The sequence below is a fragment of the Marmota flaviventris genome, chromosome 2 (genome assembly GCF_047511675.1).
Source record: "Marmota flaviventris isolate mMarFla1 chromosome 2, mMarFla1.hap1, whole genome shotgun sequence".
NCBI classification, from domain to species: Eukaryota; Metazoa; Chordata; class Mammalia; order Rodentia; family Sciuridae; genus Marmota; species Marmota flaviventris.
The window spans coordinates 187076298-187092803 of NC_092499.1; the positions used below are offsets into that span (position 1 = coordinate 187076298).

A 16506-nucleotide genomic window follows, 5' to 3' on the forward strand; every position below is an offset into this window, starting at 1 on the left:
CATTATGCAAATTGTGTATCCTAATTAACGTAGATCAGGTTTGCATTATGCAAATTCTTGTTTGGGGCTGTATTAGTCATGATCCAGCTGATCCCTTCCTGCCTAGCAACCTCCTGCTCATCTGGACCACATCCCCCCCTCCCCACCATGCCTCTGTGGACCAGAGTTGTGGGAGTCGGGGGTCAGGGAGCCCTAAGCAGTCACTGTGGCAATGCTAAAAGGACAAAAGGAGGTGTGCCCACTCATCCAAGCAGAGCCAGGAACCTCCCATGGGCCTCTGTCTTTGAGGGCCCGCCCCTGAGCTCATCTACCACGCAGCTCTGTCAATGTTTGTGTCTTCTCCCACCCTGTTCAGAACTCTGCTCCACCTCAGAACAAACACAAGCCTTCTTTCAATGCACTCTGCTTGCATGTTGATTCCTGGGGCCCATATTTTTTATTTTGTTCAGAATCTATCCTACCATCTGTATGCTGGAAAAATATTGACAACCCTTTGACCTATTGCACCTCTTCAAGGAGCTCCCACATAGAAATGCCGCCTTGTTTTATTGAGGCAAAGTCTGTGTTTTATTTAACTCTGAGCACCAGGCACCTAGAATAGCTTGCAAGATAAATGTCAATCAACTCTAGCATAATCAAGACACCCATTCCTGCCTCATTAGGGTCTTCTCATTCCCTTTAAGCTTCTCAGATTTATACACTGTAATTAGAAACTTGGTGATTTTGACTGCTAAACAGAAAGGCTTACTGGGAAGCTTCACATGTCTGAATTTTAAATATTTTCACACTTCATTAACCCAGTTGTAAGTGTAACACCTTCTGGCCCAATTCCCTCACACTATGCAATTTTATTTTTGGACAGAGATGAGCACAATTAATTGAATTGGAACACATATTGATTACTGTTTTTTTTGTTTGTTTTTTTTTTTTGTGAACTCTGAACAGTTTGTCTCTAAATTATTTTATTGAAGAGTTTTCAGACAACCCTTCGACTGGATTGTTTCCTCCAGTGACCTCATTCTGGCTGTAAGTGTCCATTGGTAGTTGCGATGGTCTGGGTTTTGATGAACTGCAGTTGTTCCTAAAAGCTGAGTCAGGTGAGAGAAGCTGTGCCATCTTTTTCATATACCAAGGCCGGATTAGGCAACACTGGTATCTTATTCAAACTCAAGAGTGGGACTCTGAAAGGGTCTGTGTGAATGGCATGATTTCCATATTGGTGGGGAAAATTCTTAATTCTTTGGATCAAAGTGAGATGAGATATTGCTTAGTTCATCCAGTGACGGTATTATCCGTGCCACTGACTGCCATGTTTTCATTAGTCAGAACTTTCCAGAGCAGTTGGTCTTCACTCCCCACCTCTACCACCTCCTTGTGCAGATCCAGAGGGTGAAATTTTATATCATCTCTTAGGCTCGTGCTTTTTACCCTTTAATGCACACACAAATCATCTGGGGATCTTGTTAATGCAGTCTCAGTTCAGTGCATCTGGGCTGGAGCCTGAGATTCTGCATCTCTAACATGGTCCCAGGTGATGTTGATGCTGCTGGTTTTGTGGACACAGGATTCTGACACTTCTTCTCCCTGTGCACTACCTGGCACTCTGTTAGGGAACTGATCATAAAAGTGCATTCTGGATCTACCACTAAAGTACAAATCCCCAAAGATCTGAGCCCATGGGTGAACTCACCCTAATACTTTCCTGCTGGAGCTGAAATGGGGCAGTGTCAATGGGCTCTCAGGGGCATTCTGAGCCCACGTCAGTGGGCAGGGATAGTGGCTGTGGCTGCTGCAAAATTAAGCTGTTCCACTGCCCCAGTGTGATGACAGGGTCAAGCAAAGAGTCCCATCCTGTACGGAAGAAAGGCTCAAGGGGAGAAAGGATCTAATAGTTCATGGCTTCAGGAAGTTCAGCAAGATAAGAACTCTGTACTAAATGGAAGATAATCTATTATGGTTTGGATCTTAAATGTCCCCCAAAGACTTTGTGTGTTGAAAGTTTGATTCCTAGGATGATGTTACCGTGGGGCCCGGTGGGAGGAAGTTAAGGTCGTTAGGGCTGTGCTTTTGAAGGGTATGGTGGGACCCAAGCCCCTTCCTCTTTTTGCTCCCCAGCCACCACGAGGTGAGAGCTTTGCTCCCCCGAGCACTCCTGCCATGGTGTCTGCCTCATCACAGCCCCACAGCAATGGGGACAAATGACCATGGACTGAAACTTCTGCAACCAGGAGGCAAAATAAATCTTCCTGCTTTTCACTTGTTTATCTCAGGTATTTTGTCACAGTGACATAAGTCGACTAACAGTGTCAGAGCCAGGTTAGCAACAGAAAATAGGCAGCTGTGATAAAACTTTCACACCTTCCACCCAGGCACAAGGTCTCTCAATAAATTGCTGAACTCTCATCACAATAGCACAGATGATGGAAATGTCCATTCTTCCTGAGGCTTTTTCTGATGTCCTTGAGATGCTTGTGCGTCCTAACCCCCGTCTAATGTCCATCCAACAGCTCAGTGATCTTTTATGAATGTAAATCTGGTTCCTTCATTTCTCTTCTTAAAACCCTTGAAGGGCTTTACATTTTTCTCAGGGTAAAATGTAAACTCTAGGAGCCCTTCATACCCTGCGCTGCCCCCAACCCCTTCACAACATCTCATGGCTGTCCACCACGCTCATGAAGCCTCAGTCACTTTGGTCTCCTGTTGGCCAACCATTCCAATGTCATTCCCATCCTGGACTTCTTCTGCACAGGCTAGTTTTCTTCAAATGTCATCACTGCTGTACCTTCAAAGACTTGCCAGATTAAAGGCAAGCTTTAAATGCAAAGCAACACATGAAACAGAACCTTTGCTTTTGTGGGTAGGATGTGGATTTATTTATCCCTTGGTTCTTTACCTGGTTGAAGCCTGGGATGATCTTTATAACTTTAACCCTAATGTTCACGTTATAAAAAGTGGACTGAAGCCCAGAAATAGAATGCGACTTGACCAAAGCCACTCAGATTTTTTTTTTTGGGGGGGGGGAATCAAAGTTTTCTAATGATAAATCCAGAGGTTGTGACTTGGACTCATCCAAGAAAATTGGCTCTCAATGCTGCCTGGACCAGCTCTATTTAAAATACTTACATTTTTCCAATAGTGAAACTTCTCTTTCTTTTCTTTTTCCTTTCTTTCCTTCCTTCCTCCCTCCCCCCTGTCTTTATCTCTCTCTCTCTCTCTCTTTCTTTCTTTGGCTTTGGGTTATTTTGCTGAGTCTAATGGGCATGGACAATCCTGGGTTTCTGTTCCCATTGTTATCTATTTTTTCTTTGTAACAAAATATCCCTTTTAAGGCCAGAAGAGGGTGATTTGTAATTTATGGGTTTCTCTTTTGAAATTACAACTAGAACCTAATTTTAAAAATCAAATTGGTTTCATCTAATTAAATTTGGAAATTGCCTCATAAACACATATTTGTTATGAAAGTCTGTAAACTCAAGGTCTCCTGATTACAGTCTGGGGAAGGATGGGCTTGAGCCCAGTGTGGATGGAACTCCCCATCTCTGTGCTCAGCGGGGACATACTCTTCTAATAGTTGCTAAGGCTTTCTAACAAGCAGTGTTTTCTAGAAGAGCAGTCCTTGAACTTTAATGCCTACATGTAGCACCCATATAAATAGGAGATTGTGATTCAGGAGGTCTGGATGAGCCTGGAATGACCATATCTAATATTCTCTTGGGTGCTGCTGCTGCTACTGGGCCACGGACCACACTGGGTTGCAGCAGCAGCCACACCTGAATGAAAACACATGAATTGCCATTCTGGCTTCTGCCCTTCACCTCTCTGTTCCTAACTTCCTCATTTTTACATGATGATTAAGAACTAACATTTATAATGTTATGAATGTCAAGCACTGTACTAAACACATATGTCATATGAACCTTGCAACAACCCTCTAAAGAAAACTACTATTATCATGACTTTTGGGAACTTGAGGTTCAAGAACCTCAGCACTGCTCTACCATTAGTCACACAGCAGGAAGTCATCCTAATGGGGATACAGGTTTAGGATGCCTGACTTCAAATTTTAACATTCTCACCTACTTGAGCCTCATTAGCTTGAAATACATGTGACCACTGTCACGTTTATGCATAAAATGTGACCAAGGGATAAATAACTCCACATCCTACCCGCCAAACTCCCAGCTCCTGTCACCGTTTCCTCCAGCCATTTTGGTGTATTCCCCAAAGGTTGCCTCACATGCTCACAAAAGAGCCCTCCAGCTGCAATCTTCTGGCTCTGGTTCTCTATAATTATGGCCTAGGAAGCAGCCAAAAAGTTACTTAAAGATCCTTTACCATAGCTATCTCCAGCAGAGACCATCATAGAAATGTCAATATCCCTGGCATCGGGTCTGAAAATCCCAAGGTACTGAGTCCACACAGAAGTGAAAGATATGCTGTGCCAACCTGTTCTCATCTTTGAGCCTAGAACTCCGGAGAGTGTACCACAAATGATACCTCAATTTAGGAGCTATTGCTCAAATCAGGTGTTTAACTCTCAGTTGCATGTGCCCCCCTCTTCTCCCTTCATCTATATCTTTCTTATTATCATGGGATGGCAATCATGATATTGCTAGTACAGCCCAATGAGTAATCCTACTAGAAGAAAAATCATTTTACTCTCAAGGAAGAAGTCTGTGCAGAGAGATAACCCCACTAGCAATAGGACCCAGCTCAGTGGTTTCCAAGTGCAGGTACCTAAAGGACCCAAACCTTTTCAAGACAAAATTGTCATCATTCCAAGACAAAATGAGAGAAAGTAAGGCAACTGTCATGAGTTATTCATAAAGTAAATTTATGCAATTTGAAATTATGTCCTTTCTATATTTTTGAATGATATCTTTTCTGTTATGAAATGTTAAAAGATGGTAAAGCACTTACATTGGTCCCCCAAACCTTTGAAATCTTACCGGCCTACAAATTCCAAAAGGCTTGCATTTCTGGCATGGAGAAATTTTCACATAACATTACCATTGCTCCCTAAATCATGGTCCTTTCTCTCTGCCATACAAAGAACAGCTTGCTATGCACAATAGATTTCTATTGTGTGTGTGTCTAACTGTGGTCTCTACAAAGAATATCTTTGAAATTATTGGATTTGGGTTCATCAAATTTCCAGTCTCTCACTCACTCCCCTGATGAGGTCTGGACCACATCCTTGGCAAAGTGTATCAGTGTGACTCCCTCCCTTTCTCTTACAACAAACTCAGGAAGGAAGTTTCTCCCTACAGCCAAAAAGGCTCATAATGGTTGAATTCCCTCCCCAGAACTCACTCCCAGAAGCCCCTCTCTAGAGGTGTGTGTGTTGGCAGAACACTTAGTGGCTTAAGGTCCCATGTGGGCTTACAGTACATGGTCCTGCCTGGGAATGCTTGTGCCTTTTCCCTCCCCAGGCTTGCTAGAGTCACACTGAAGTGACAGAAGTGATGAATATCATCCTCATTTTACAGGTGAGGCAACAGGCTAGGGGGCAGGAGAAGCCTGCCCAAGCCATATGAGACTAGGGGACACCTATTTGGAGACTAAGCTACCTCTTTCCAGCTGCAACATCCACGCCCTTCCATCAGCAGTGTCCTGTTTTTCTGTTTTATCCAGTGTTGCCTCAGGACTGAGAGAAGAGTCAATCTTATCCACATCCCAGTACTTGAATCTAAGCTGTGTGAGCATTTTTGTAGATCTTTTGTTTTGTCTTCCAATGGACTTCTATGTAGGTTGATTACAATTTCTCAGGAAGACATATTATGCTGTCTCGGTGGGGACATTCCTGCCTGAGTAGGTTCGGTTCCAACTCTGATATGATAAGGTCTGGCTAATGCTTGGTGGGGAGCTCTGGATATAATTGCTTGGCTAATAATCTAGTATGCCTTGAGTACAAAGAAATCCAAAGCCCAGAAATCCTGTAATCCTGGACAGAGAATGACACTGAGATCCTCTTCAAAGCCCAGGGACTGATATCTGTGGGGTGAGTACCATATGAATATCACGGTTTCTCAAACAGGCTTTAACTACCATTGGCCAGGACTGGGTCTTCTCTTCTAAATCAGGACAATCTGACTCCTTGAGTTCCCGAGTCTTCTGCAAGAGGGATTAGTTGTCACCACAGTCATCTTAAGGTATGATATATCCAGATTTCTTTGTCTTTGGGCAATCAGGTCAGCCCAATTCTGTGCTCTGGTGTTTTCTTTCCATTATATTATCAGAAAAGATGCGTCCTACTCACCTTTATATCTTCAATGGAATAGGTATTCACCCACTTCAAGATGAAGAGAATTGAATGCAGCTGAGCCCACAGAAGCAGCCCAAGGGGCCTCCTTACCTCATAGAGCGTGATGACCCCATTGGTCTCATTGGGAGGTTTCCACTGGATGTAAATCTTCTCCTCAAAGGGCCCTCCTTGGATAGATTCAAGTGGAACAGCTCCTGGAACTACAGAAGAAGAAAGTTACAAACCTGATGTCACCTTCCTCAACACTTCTCCAGCCCCATTGATTTAGAACAGGGTTGGCAAAGTTTCTATGAAGGACCAGGTAGTAATATTTTAGCATGATGCAGTCTATGTTGTAACTATTCAGCGCTGCCATCGAAGCATAAAAATGGCCATGGGCAATTCATAAACGAATGGGTGTGGTCATGTTCAATAAAACTTTATTTTCAAAAACAAGCAGTAGGCTGGGTTTGACTCATAGGCTCTAATTTGCAGCTTCTCTTTAGAAGGTTGACAGTTTCTCATCTGCAGACTGAACAAGTCCATTAGTGGACTGAGACTGATCAGAGCAGAGAGGACAACAGCAGGCCCCAGCCTTGCCAATGGGTAGAAATTCCCAATTAGGTCTTTGTTTTAGGGTTGATATGTGAGGAATGTAAAGTGGGCTTTGCCATTAGTTTACTAACTCTTTTCTTTTCCCTTTTTAAAAATTTGTTCTAAGGAGTTACACATGACAGTACAATGCATTTTGACACATCATGCATAAATAGAGTATCACTTCTTATTTTTCTGATTGTACACAATGTAGAATCATACCACTGTAAAATCATATATGCACATGCAGTAATGATGCTCAATTCATTCTACTATCCTTCCTACCCCCATATCCCTACCCTCCTTTCCCTCCCCTCTGCCAAATCCAAAGTACCTCTATTATTCCCTAGCCACCCACTCCCTTATTGTGAATTAGCATCCACATATCAGAGAAAATATTCAGCCTTTGGTTTTTGGGGATTGGCTTATTTCACATAGCATGATATTCTCCAGATCCATCCACTTACTGGAAAATGCCATAAGAAGAACACAAACTATCACTATGTGCTGAGGACATAATTCTATATTTAGAAGATCCAAAAAAAAAATCTCACCAGAAAACTTCTAGAACTAATAATGGAATTCAGCAAAGTACAGGATATAAAATCAACACCCATAAATCAAACACATTCCTATACATCAGCAATGAGTCTACTGAAAGAGAAATTAGGAAAACTACCCCATTCACAATAGCCTCAAAACAACAACAACAACAACAAAACCTTGGGAATCAACTTAGCGAAAGAGGTGAAAGACCTTTACAATGAAAACTAGAAAACACTAAAGAAAGAAGTTAAAGAAGACCTGAGAAGTTTACCAACTCTTGTTTTCCGCACTCTCCCAAATTTTCCTCAGCTTTAGAAAGGGCTTCCTTAGTTTCCAAATTCCTTAATTCAATAAAAACTATGTGCCTTGAAACTTCAGTCCACCTAGAAGAAGCTTGCTTTGCTCCCAAGATGGCAGCTAGTATGTCTTGCTGCCGAGTCTCCAGCGCTGGCCTGGGGTGGATGCTAAATGCCCATTGGCTGGTTGGATATAGCGCTGAATGAATGACTTGTGCCAGCGTTTTGCCCTAGGAAGCACAGTCTTTCCTGGGGCTGCTCCTATTCAGGGCCAGTCTTCCTCAGCATCCTCCTGCTGGGATTCCAGCATCCTCACAATAGTTTGGAAGATGCTGAGCCAGAAACTAAAAGATTTCCCAGACTTTCAGTTCTAACCCACTGGAGAATCGTGAATTCATGTAGATCATTACTGGATCTATTTATATTTCAGCATTATAAACACAGGAGTTTTATTAAGTGCTTACTCTTTGATCAGAATTTTACATACATTATTTCACTTAAGCCACAAAATAGCTGTGCCCAGTATGGATTATCTCCTTTGTGCTGATAAGAGAGCCAGCCTCTGAGAATGCAGATACCTTGCTCAAGGTCATATGGCTCTTGAGTTGTAAAGAGGGAACAGAACACCTGTCTATGAGCTTCAAGTCATATACCCTTAATCATCATGCAACACCTCTCTAGATATAGCCTTGGCCATATGTTGCAATCAGTTCCCCATTGTTAAATTAAAATATGTTTAGTTTTCCTCATTATGGACATGATACTCACAATTTGTTGAATATTAAGAATATACTAAAAGATTTTGAAAAAGATACAAGAAAAAGTCACTCACACTACCCATTTTTAAAGATATTTTCCAGTTTTTCATGAATACAGTTTAAAACTTTATTTTTAAAAATATAAAATATGCTTATGCATGTATTTTATTTTTTAAAATTTTAATCCCTCCTGTGTGTATTGTGTTGTGACCCTCTTTTGTCATAATATAAATCGTAATTTTAAAAAACCTGAAGTGTTTTAGAAATTATATGGTTTAATATCTGCTTAGAAGAAAACATCTCTCTTATAGTCCTAGTCACCAATCCTTTCTTATTGGGCATTAAATTTGGTTTAAATTCTTCATGATTCTTAGTGGCACTGCAAAAAGCATTCTTATAAGGTATATGCATGCAACTTTGCTGATGTCCTGAAAATAAATTCATAGAAATTAATTTACTAGGCCAATGTGGGCAAGCCATGTTATTTTTAAGGATTTGACACGTATTACCAGATTGCCTTCCAGAAAGTTTGAACAAATCTGGGCTCTCCAACAGAAGAATATGCCTAGTTCTGATGTCTGCCAACACTATTTAAAAAATTAAGTGCATGTGTGTATCGTTTTTAGAATACTGGAGAGCACAGACTTTTTTTTTTTTTCAATTTAATTAGCCATTTGCATCGATTCTTTTAGGAACATGCGCTCTACACCCTCTGCTCATTTGCTTATAGGCCTCTTTATTTTTGCTCATTTTTATCTTATGGGCTTATAACTATAATCTGCTTTTGAGGACACACTCTTTTGGTATAGTTTACAAATATTTTTGCCAGGTTTTCATTTGTTTTAGAAATCTTTTAGGTATGTAGAAGTTTTTTGCTTAGTCAGATCTCCTGTTGTTTCCTCTCTCCCCCGTTCCTCCCTCTAAATATTTCTGGAGTATTTAATATGACCAAGGGACTAGGAGGGACATTAGGAATGTAGTCGAATCCTTAATAAAACCTTGCGCTCTGGGAAGGGAGACACATATTTAAAAAATAACACCCAAATTATTTTGGTCAAAGTTGTTAACTCTAAGGTACAGTCATAAGTTATTAGGAGAATCAAGTAGAGAAAATTTAGTCTTGCATGTCAGGATATTGAGTGGCAAATACATTAATGTTGATAGATAAGTAGAAGTTACTAGGGCAAAAGTAGAGCATGTCGGAGTGTGGTGGACAGCTTTTTGAGGTCAAGAGTGGAAGGAGAAAAATCAGTTAGGAAATTGCTCTTGTCATTCTGGGTGAAAGGATTGTTCCTTTGGACCAGTGAGAGGCAGTGTAGAAGAAAAATGGATTGCAGAGGAGATTGTTGTTATGCTAAACTAACATGACTGGATGGTGATGAATAAGGACAAAAAGGGAAGAGACATGTCACGGTGGGGCCCAGCACTTTGTTTTATGCAACTAGGGAATCAGACTGTTGTTTATAGAAAGGGATTCTTATCTGGGTACAGTGGAGCATGCCAGCAAACCCAGCAATTTGGGAGGCTGAGGCAGGAGGATCGCGAGTTCAAAGTCAGCCTCGCAACTTAGTGAGACCCTGTCTCAAAATAAAATACAAAAAGAGCAGGGGATGTGGCTCAGTGGTGAAGTGGCCCTGGGTGTATGTAGAACATCCAAGAGGTGTGGCTAAATAGTGGTTGGGGCTACAAGACTGGGGCCCATGTTTGGGAACTAAAACCTTGCAGCTACAGTATAGAAAGAGTTGGAAAAAAAAAAAAAAAAGAAGACTAAATGAAGAGGAGCTCCATTCTCAACAATTAGGAAGAAAAAAATGGAGAGATGGGAGACAGTGGAGTCAGTGTGCAGAGAGGCTGCTGGGAAACCAGACGTCAAGCTGTCACTGGAACACTGGAGGTAAGAGGTTCAGGAAGGGACTGGTCAACAATGACAGATGCGGCTGAGCAGTCAAGTAAGATGTGCCTTTAGGTTTTCCCGTTGATTCAAATGTTCTGTCCTCAAGGTTGTGACTTGAGCATGAGTGATTTGGAGAGAATGCTGGTATCACAAGCCATCGTGGAGAGGGTTGAGAAAGCACTGGAAGGTGAAGTGAGAATGCAGAAATAGCAGCGATTAAATATGGAGCCCACACAGTGTCCCCTCCCAAAGATGGGCAAGGTTATGACATGACCAGGGTGACCAGGAAGAATCAAAAATAGATGAGAAATGGTGGAGAAGGGAGAGGGGCTCACTGACATGGCGAGGGTCCCGAAAGGCAGGAACAGGGAGGGGTGAGTGGAAAGAACGTCCCTTTCCCTCTGTGAGAGATGAGAAAATTTGTAGATGCTTTCGAGGGAGGAGTTGAGGTATCCTAACGGGTCTCTTATGAAGTGGGGGTAAAGTTATCTACAAATAATGTAATGAGGAACAAGTTGCATCAAGCATTTGAGAAGAATCCAGATGTTTTAATCATTGCAAAGCAGAAAGTGAGCAGAATAGGGAGCTGTAGATTCTGCCCATTCATCTGAAGATCCACCTGATGGAGTGGAGGAGAGTCTGACTGTCTGATGGAGGTAGAAGAGGTTCTGTCTTACTGACGTAGGTGGAGAAGAGTATGTCTCTGGTGGAAGTGGAGAAGAGTATGTCTCTGAGGGAGGTGGAGGAGGGTCTCTCTGATGGAGGTGGAGGAGAGTATGTCTCTGATAGAAGTGGAGGAGAATATGTCTCTGAGGGAGGTAGAGGAGAGTATGTCTCTGAGGAAGGTGGAAGAGAGCATGTCTCTGATGGAGGTGGAAGAGGGTCTCTCTGATGGAGGTGGAGGAGCATCTGTCTGGTGGATACTACAGTAAAACCCAAGCTAGTAGCACTAGGCAACCTGGTCTTTCCAGTTTAGAGAAAATTCTCTTTCTCATATCCAATAAGATAAACATAAAACCCCAATGAATAATTATTTTATGATTTATTTTGTAATTTATTCCCATCTTTTTCTCTTTGCAGCTAACACTATAATCCATCTGGAATTTATTTAGCACATTGTACCCAGTAGAAATCTAACTATAATTCCTTACAATTTTCTTAGGACAGTTAATTGACCAGTCAAAACTTCCCCAGGGATTTACAATGCCATCTTAGCACCATGTTAAGTTAGTTTATATCCTGGCATATGCTGGGCAGCTTTCACGGAGCTGTCGCTTCTCCTGTGATAGGACTCCTCTATTGTGTAGCAATGACATGCTTTAATACTTGGGAGAACAAGGCCTTCTCTTTCCTTATTTTTATTTTGCAAAGTTTTCTGGAATATCAATACCCATTTATTTTTTCAGAAGAACTTCAGAATAATTTTATAACATTTCAAAACCATTCCACTAGAACTTTTATTGCAGTTCAGGTGCATTCTCCTCTTCTTTTGGGGGGCCAGGACACCTCCTTAGAACCATGAGTTCTTCTGTTTCATAATGCCATATAATTCTTCACTTATTAATGCTTCTTTTTTATGTCACTTGGTTAAAAATAGGAGTTTTTTTTATGTTCCTTACAAATTACATTTCTAGGACTTTATTACTTTGATCCCATTGCATTTGCATAGGAAAAATTGTATGCAATTCCATATACTTTAAAGAATAATTATGAAATGAACACATGTGCCCACTATGTGCTTTAGAAATGAGACATCACTGATTATTAAAGCATCCTGTATGCCTCACATTACTGACTCCTTCTTTTCCCATCAACAGTAACAACAAAACATCAAGTTCTACTCAGAATCTTTTGTTAGCCAATCTCTTTATTTTTACTTGGAGTTATAAATATATACATCTATAACAAGACAAGTTCTCATTTAGTTCTTCTTGGTTTCCTTTATATACACATAGTTTTTTTTTAGTACAAGATTTGCATTTGTAACTCACCATAGTTTTGAGATTAATCCACATGGATGCACATAGATGTATTTCATTCATCTCCGGTTCATAAATATCATCTTATTGTATTTATTTCACTGTTCTTCTATAGATGGATATTAGGGTGATTTCCAGATGGAGCTATTTCAGAACATGGATCATATGAATATTATGGACATTCTCAAGGTGTATTTAAGAAAAGGACCTGTACACTGAGGGACTGAGTAATGCCAAATCATTTTTTCAAAATTTGGTTGAAGTATAGACTCCCTCAAGTTCCCCCTTCTCTATATCCTGATAAATACTTGGTATCATTGGGTCCAAAATTCCTGACCATCTGGTAAGTATAAAATGAGACTTTACTGAGATGTTATCTGTTTTTAACCTGTTTCCTAAAGAAGGTGACCATCTTATTAATGTTTGAACATTATTGACTCTTTCTTGTAGATTTGCAGAGGTTCTTGGTAAACTCTTGATATGATTTATTTTATTGGCTATATGTATTATACAAACACTTTCTATTCAGTTTGTGTCTTGCTTTTCTCTTTAAATGAACTCACCCCCCCCCCTTTTTTTTTCCTAGGGGGAGACTTTATTCTTTTGGTCCAGGGTTTTGTTTTGGTTTGTTCTATGGTTGATTTCTTTCCAAAAAGTTCCCCCACACACATGCAGGTTTTCACTTTTACTCTTACGTATATAATTTCAAGTGAGTAGGACAGGGCAGCCTTTAAGATATTACACATAGATCGATTCCATGGCTAAAATGAAATTTGATGGAATATTCCATGACTGATAATTCCTGTGTAATAAACTCAGAAATTAATAGTGGAATGACGATAGAAATCCTTTTTAGTTGTGTTTTTATGTGTACTATGAAGTTATAATTCAATTTCAATTCTTCATCCCTCACCTAGAACCACACATTGATCCATTCTTAATTTTAATATAGTCAGATTTATCAGAGGTTTTCATGGAAGACAGACAAATTTAGTAGTAGATACTGTCCTAAATCTTTCTTAAAAAATGCTACAAAATGCTATATTGCTTTACCCGAAGGCTATGGAAGTAAACTTGGGGCAAGCAAGAAATGCCAGGCAATTAATGACCCCAAAATATCTTTTAAGCAATGAAAGGCAGGAAGTTGATGAATGAACACCTCAGTTTCCTCTTCACGTTGTTGGCTAACTCTGAGACACATTCTATTAGTGCTCTCCAACTACCCCAAACAGGAAGATGACGATGACGATTTCCAACCCAAGGGGACTATCATAAAATAGCATAAGAATGAATCACCAAGATAGTAAAATTGAAATTTAAAAAATCAATTAAAATGCAAGATACTCCTTTTTAAAATCACTTTCTTTTTGTTTTTGTACCTATCTTGACATGGGCCAGAATGTGTCACCAAGTCAGTGCTGGTCTCTGGACCACACTTGGAATGACAAGATGCTACAACCAGCTGTTCACGGGGTAACTTCCTGGTTGGCCCATCTTGTACCGGCTTCCTCCTGTTCCCTGTTCCTTCTCCCTTTCCCTCACCAGTGTGACATCCTAAATGAACTTCTTCCATTGGAATCCTTATTTTGGGATCTGCTTCTGAATAAACTTCAACAAAACAGTCTCATTTAAGAGACACTTTTTCTACTCCCAGATCACAAGAACGTTTTCTTAAAAATCTCATAAAAAATTTTAAAGTTATGCCTTCAATAAAAATGAACTCAACCCATTTCTAATTGTGTTTTTATGCCTGCTGTGAAGTAGGAAATCAATTTCAATCCTTCACCCCTGACCTAGTACCACACATAGAAAAAGAAAATGTTAATAATTCAGTGGATCTGTCCTGCTACATTTAATTTCTTTCACATTTCCACGTTATGGATGGGTCAGTCTCTTTCTCCTTTTTTTTTTTCCTTTCCCTCCTTCCTTCCTTCCTTTCTTTGGTATGTGGTACTAGGAATTAAACCCTTTGAGCTACACCCTTACCCTTTTTGAAATTTTATTTTGAGACAGAATCTCACTAAGTGGTTAAGACTGGCCTCTAAATGGCCATCCTCCTGCCTCAGCCTCCTGAGTCATTGGAGACTTGGCTTGTATGGATCTATTTCTAGTTCTGTTTTGGTCAGTTGTTCTTGCACTAAACCTGTGTCAATAGCCCACCTGATTAATTAATAATAATTTGTAAGTCTTGGTATTTGAAAGAACAAGTTATATTACTTTGTTCTTCGTGTTATTCTTACCTTTTCTACTTACTTGGACCAGCTTGCACATTTTGGGAAAAAATGTTTGCTTTTGTATTGCATGAATTAAAGTTCAGTTGGGAAACAATTTGTGTATTTATATTATTATGTGTTTATGATATTGGATTTTCTCGTCTATAAACATGGTATATCTCTGTTATGGGACTTTCCTAGATATTTTTCTGTTTCATATATTTTTATATACATCTTGAAAACTCTTGTTAGTCTACTACTAAATACCTTATGTTTTTATTGCTATTATAAACGGTATCTTTAAGAACATAGCACATTCTTACTAGGTGAATAGAAATGCAATTGATTTCTTAAATGTGACATCTCAGCAAATATATTAATTATAATAACTTGTATACAAATTTCTTTGGGTTATCTATGTAAATTATCATAGCATCCATAGTTAATAACAGTCTTATTCTTTCTAATATCTTAATGTTTTATTTTCTTGACTTCAAGGAGGGCCACCAATTCAATATTTAATGGGAATAATGACAGGTGTATGTGTTTTTCCAATTTTAAAGATAATGGTGCTATTATTTCATTCTGAAGTATGGTATTTTATGGCTATCATTTATAGGATTATGAAGGCCCATCTTATTCCCGATATACAAGGATATTTTGCTTTTAAATCATGCTGAGTTTTAACCACATCCATTTTAGTAATAATATGCTTTTCTCTCTTAATATGTTAATGTAGCAAATTACATAAATGGATTTACTAAATTTGAATCAGTATTGATTTTTTGAAATGAATTATTTTTTTCCTATCTGTGCAGTTTTGGATTGTTTGTTAATGTCTTGTTTGGGGTATTTGCATCTGATTTCGTTTTCCTCATTGCAAGTGAGTCTGGTTTTGAAGTCAGGTTACAGTCATGTCACAAACTGGGGAGGGGAAGAATTTTCTTTTTCCTCTCCTGGAAAGCACGGAGGTAAGGCTGGGATTACAAATTCCTTGAGCAGTTGTCTGATTGTACTTGGAAAACCACCCGAAACTGGTATTTCTTTGTTGGAAAAGTTTAAATTAGTGATTCTATTTCTCTGTTTGTTATAAAATTGTTTAGGAAATTTCTTCCCTTGAAGCAGGTTTTGAAATCAATATTTTGCCCGGAATTTTCCTCTATCACCTAGATTTCAAATATATTGATACAAAATTATATATAGTCTTTATCCTTCTTACCCTTTTAACTATGAAATAAATTCTATACAAGTGCATAAAACAAATAAACATCTCATTAATTTAGCAGTAGCCAGCTGCCTACCATGACCTTGCTTTTCTTTATGGGTTTTGTTTCTTAAACACACGTCTAGTAAATTGTTCTGAACTCTTGCAAACACCAGGGCTGGAGAACGAATGCAGTGTTAACTTCCACTCCACGAACATGCTTCATTCCAGCCCTTATTTCTTCTTATTTGGGAATGCACATTAGTGTCTTTGTTTTAAAATATCTAGTTTCTTGCTGTAATTCTTGGGGATATCGATCCTGCATTATCAGGGCAGCCCCCTTTAATAAGAACGAGGGCATTTTTCATCTGTTCAGCAACCTTTCCACGAGCCCCTGTTTAAGTATTTCCATCTCGGAGGGAAAGGGCAGGAATTATACATGCTCATGCATTACTTGGCCAGATAAGGGGTCTAGCTGTCTTGTGGGGGAGTGAAGAGTGGCTAGTGAAGGAGACTAACCAGGCAGCAGGCGGATTCTCTGCAGGCAGAAGGCTTTTGGATGTTGGGGGGGACAACCTATAGTTACCAGAAGCATTGCCTCTTCCTTTAATTGGGGTGCCTCTTTTCATTGACAGCTTCCTGTTAGAGCCCTCTCTTTTCTGTTAACCATGTGCTCTGGGAACAGGCATGGAGTGAAAGCTCTCATCCTCTCTGCTGCTGACCCAAGTGGCCCACAATGTAGAGCTCCCTCTATCCCTGCTCCTGCCCACGGTCCACC

The 16506-nt window shown here is 39.9% G+C and overlaps 1 protein-coding gene across 2 annotated transcripts in view; it reads right to left on the bottom strand.

The window, feature by feature from the left end:
* Positions 1-16506, bottom strand: part of Ptprt (protein tyrosine phosphatase receptor type T) — a 1048660-nt gene that overhangs the window by 367501 nt on the left and 664653 nt on the right. For both annotated transcript variants that reach the window (XM_027945221.3, XM_027945220.3), the window contains exon 9: positions 6356-6465. In XM_027945221.3, coding sequence (XP_027801022.1) covers positions 6356-6465 — 110 coding nt within the window. The remainder of the gene's footprint in view (positions 1-6355; positions 6466-16506) is intronic.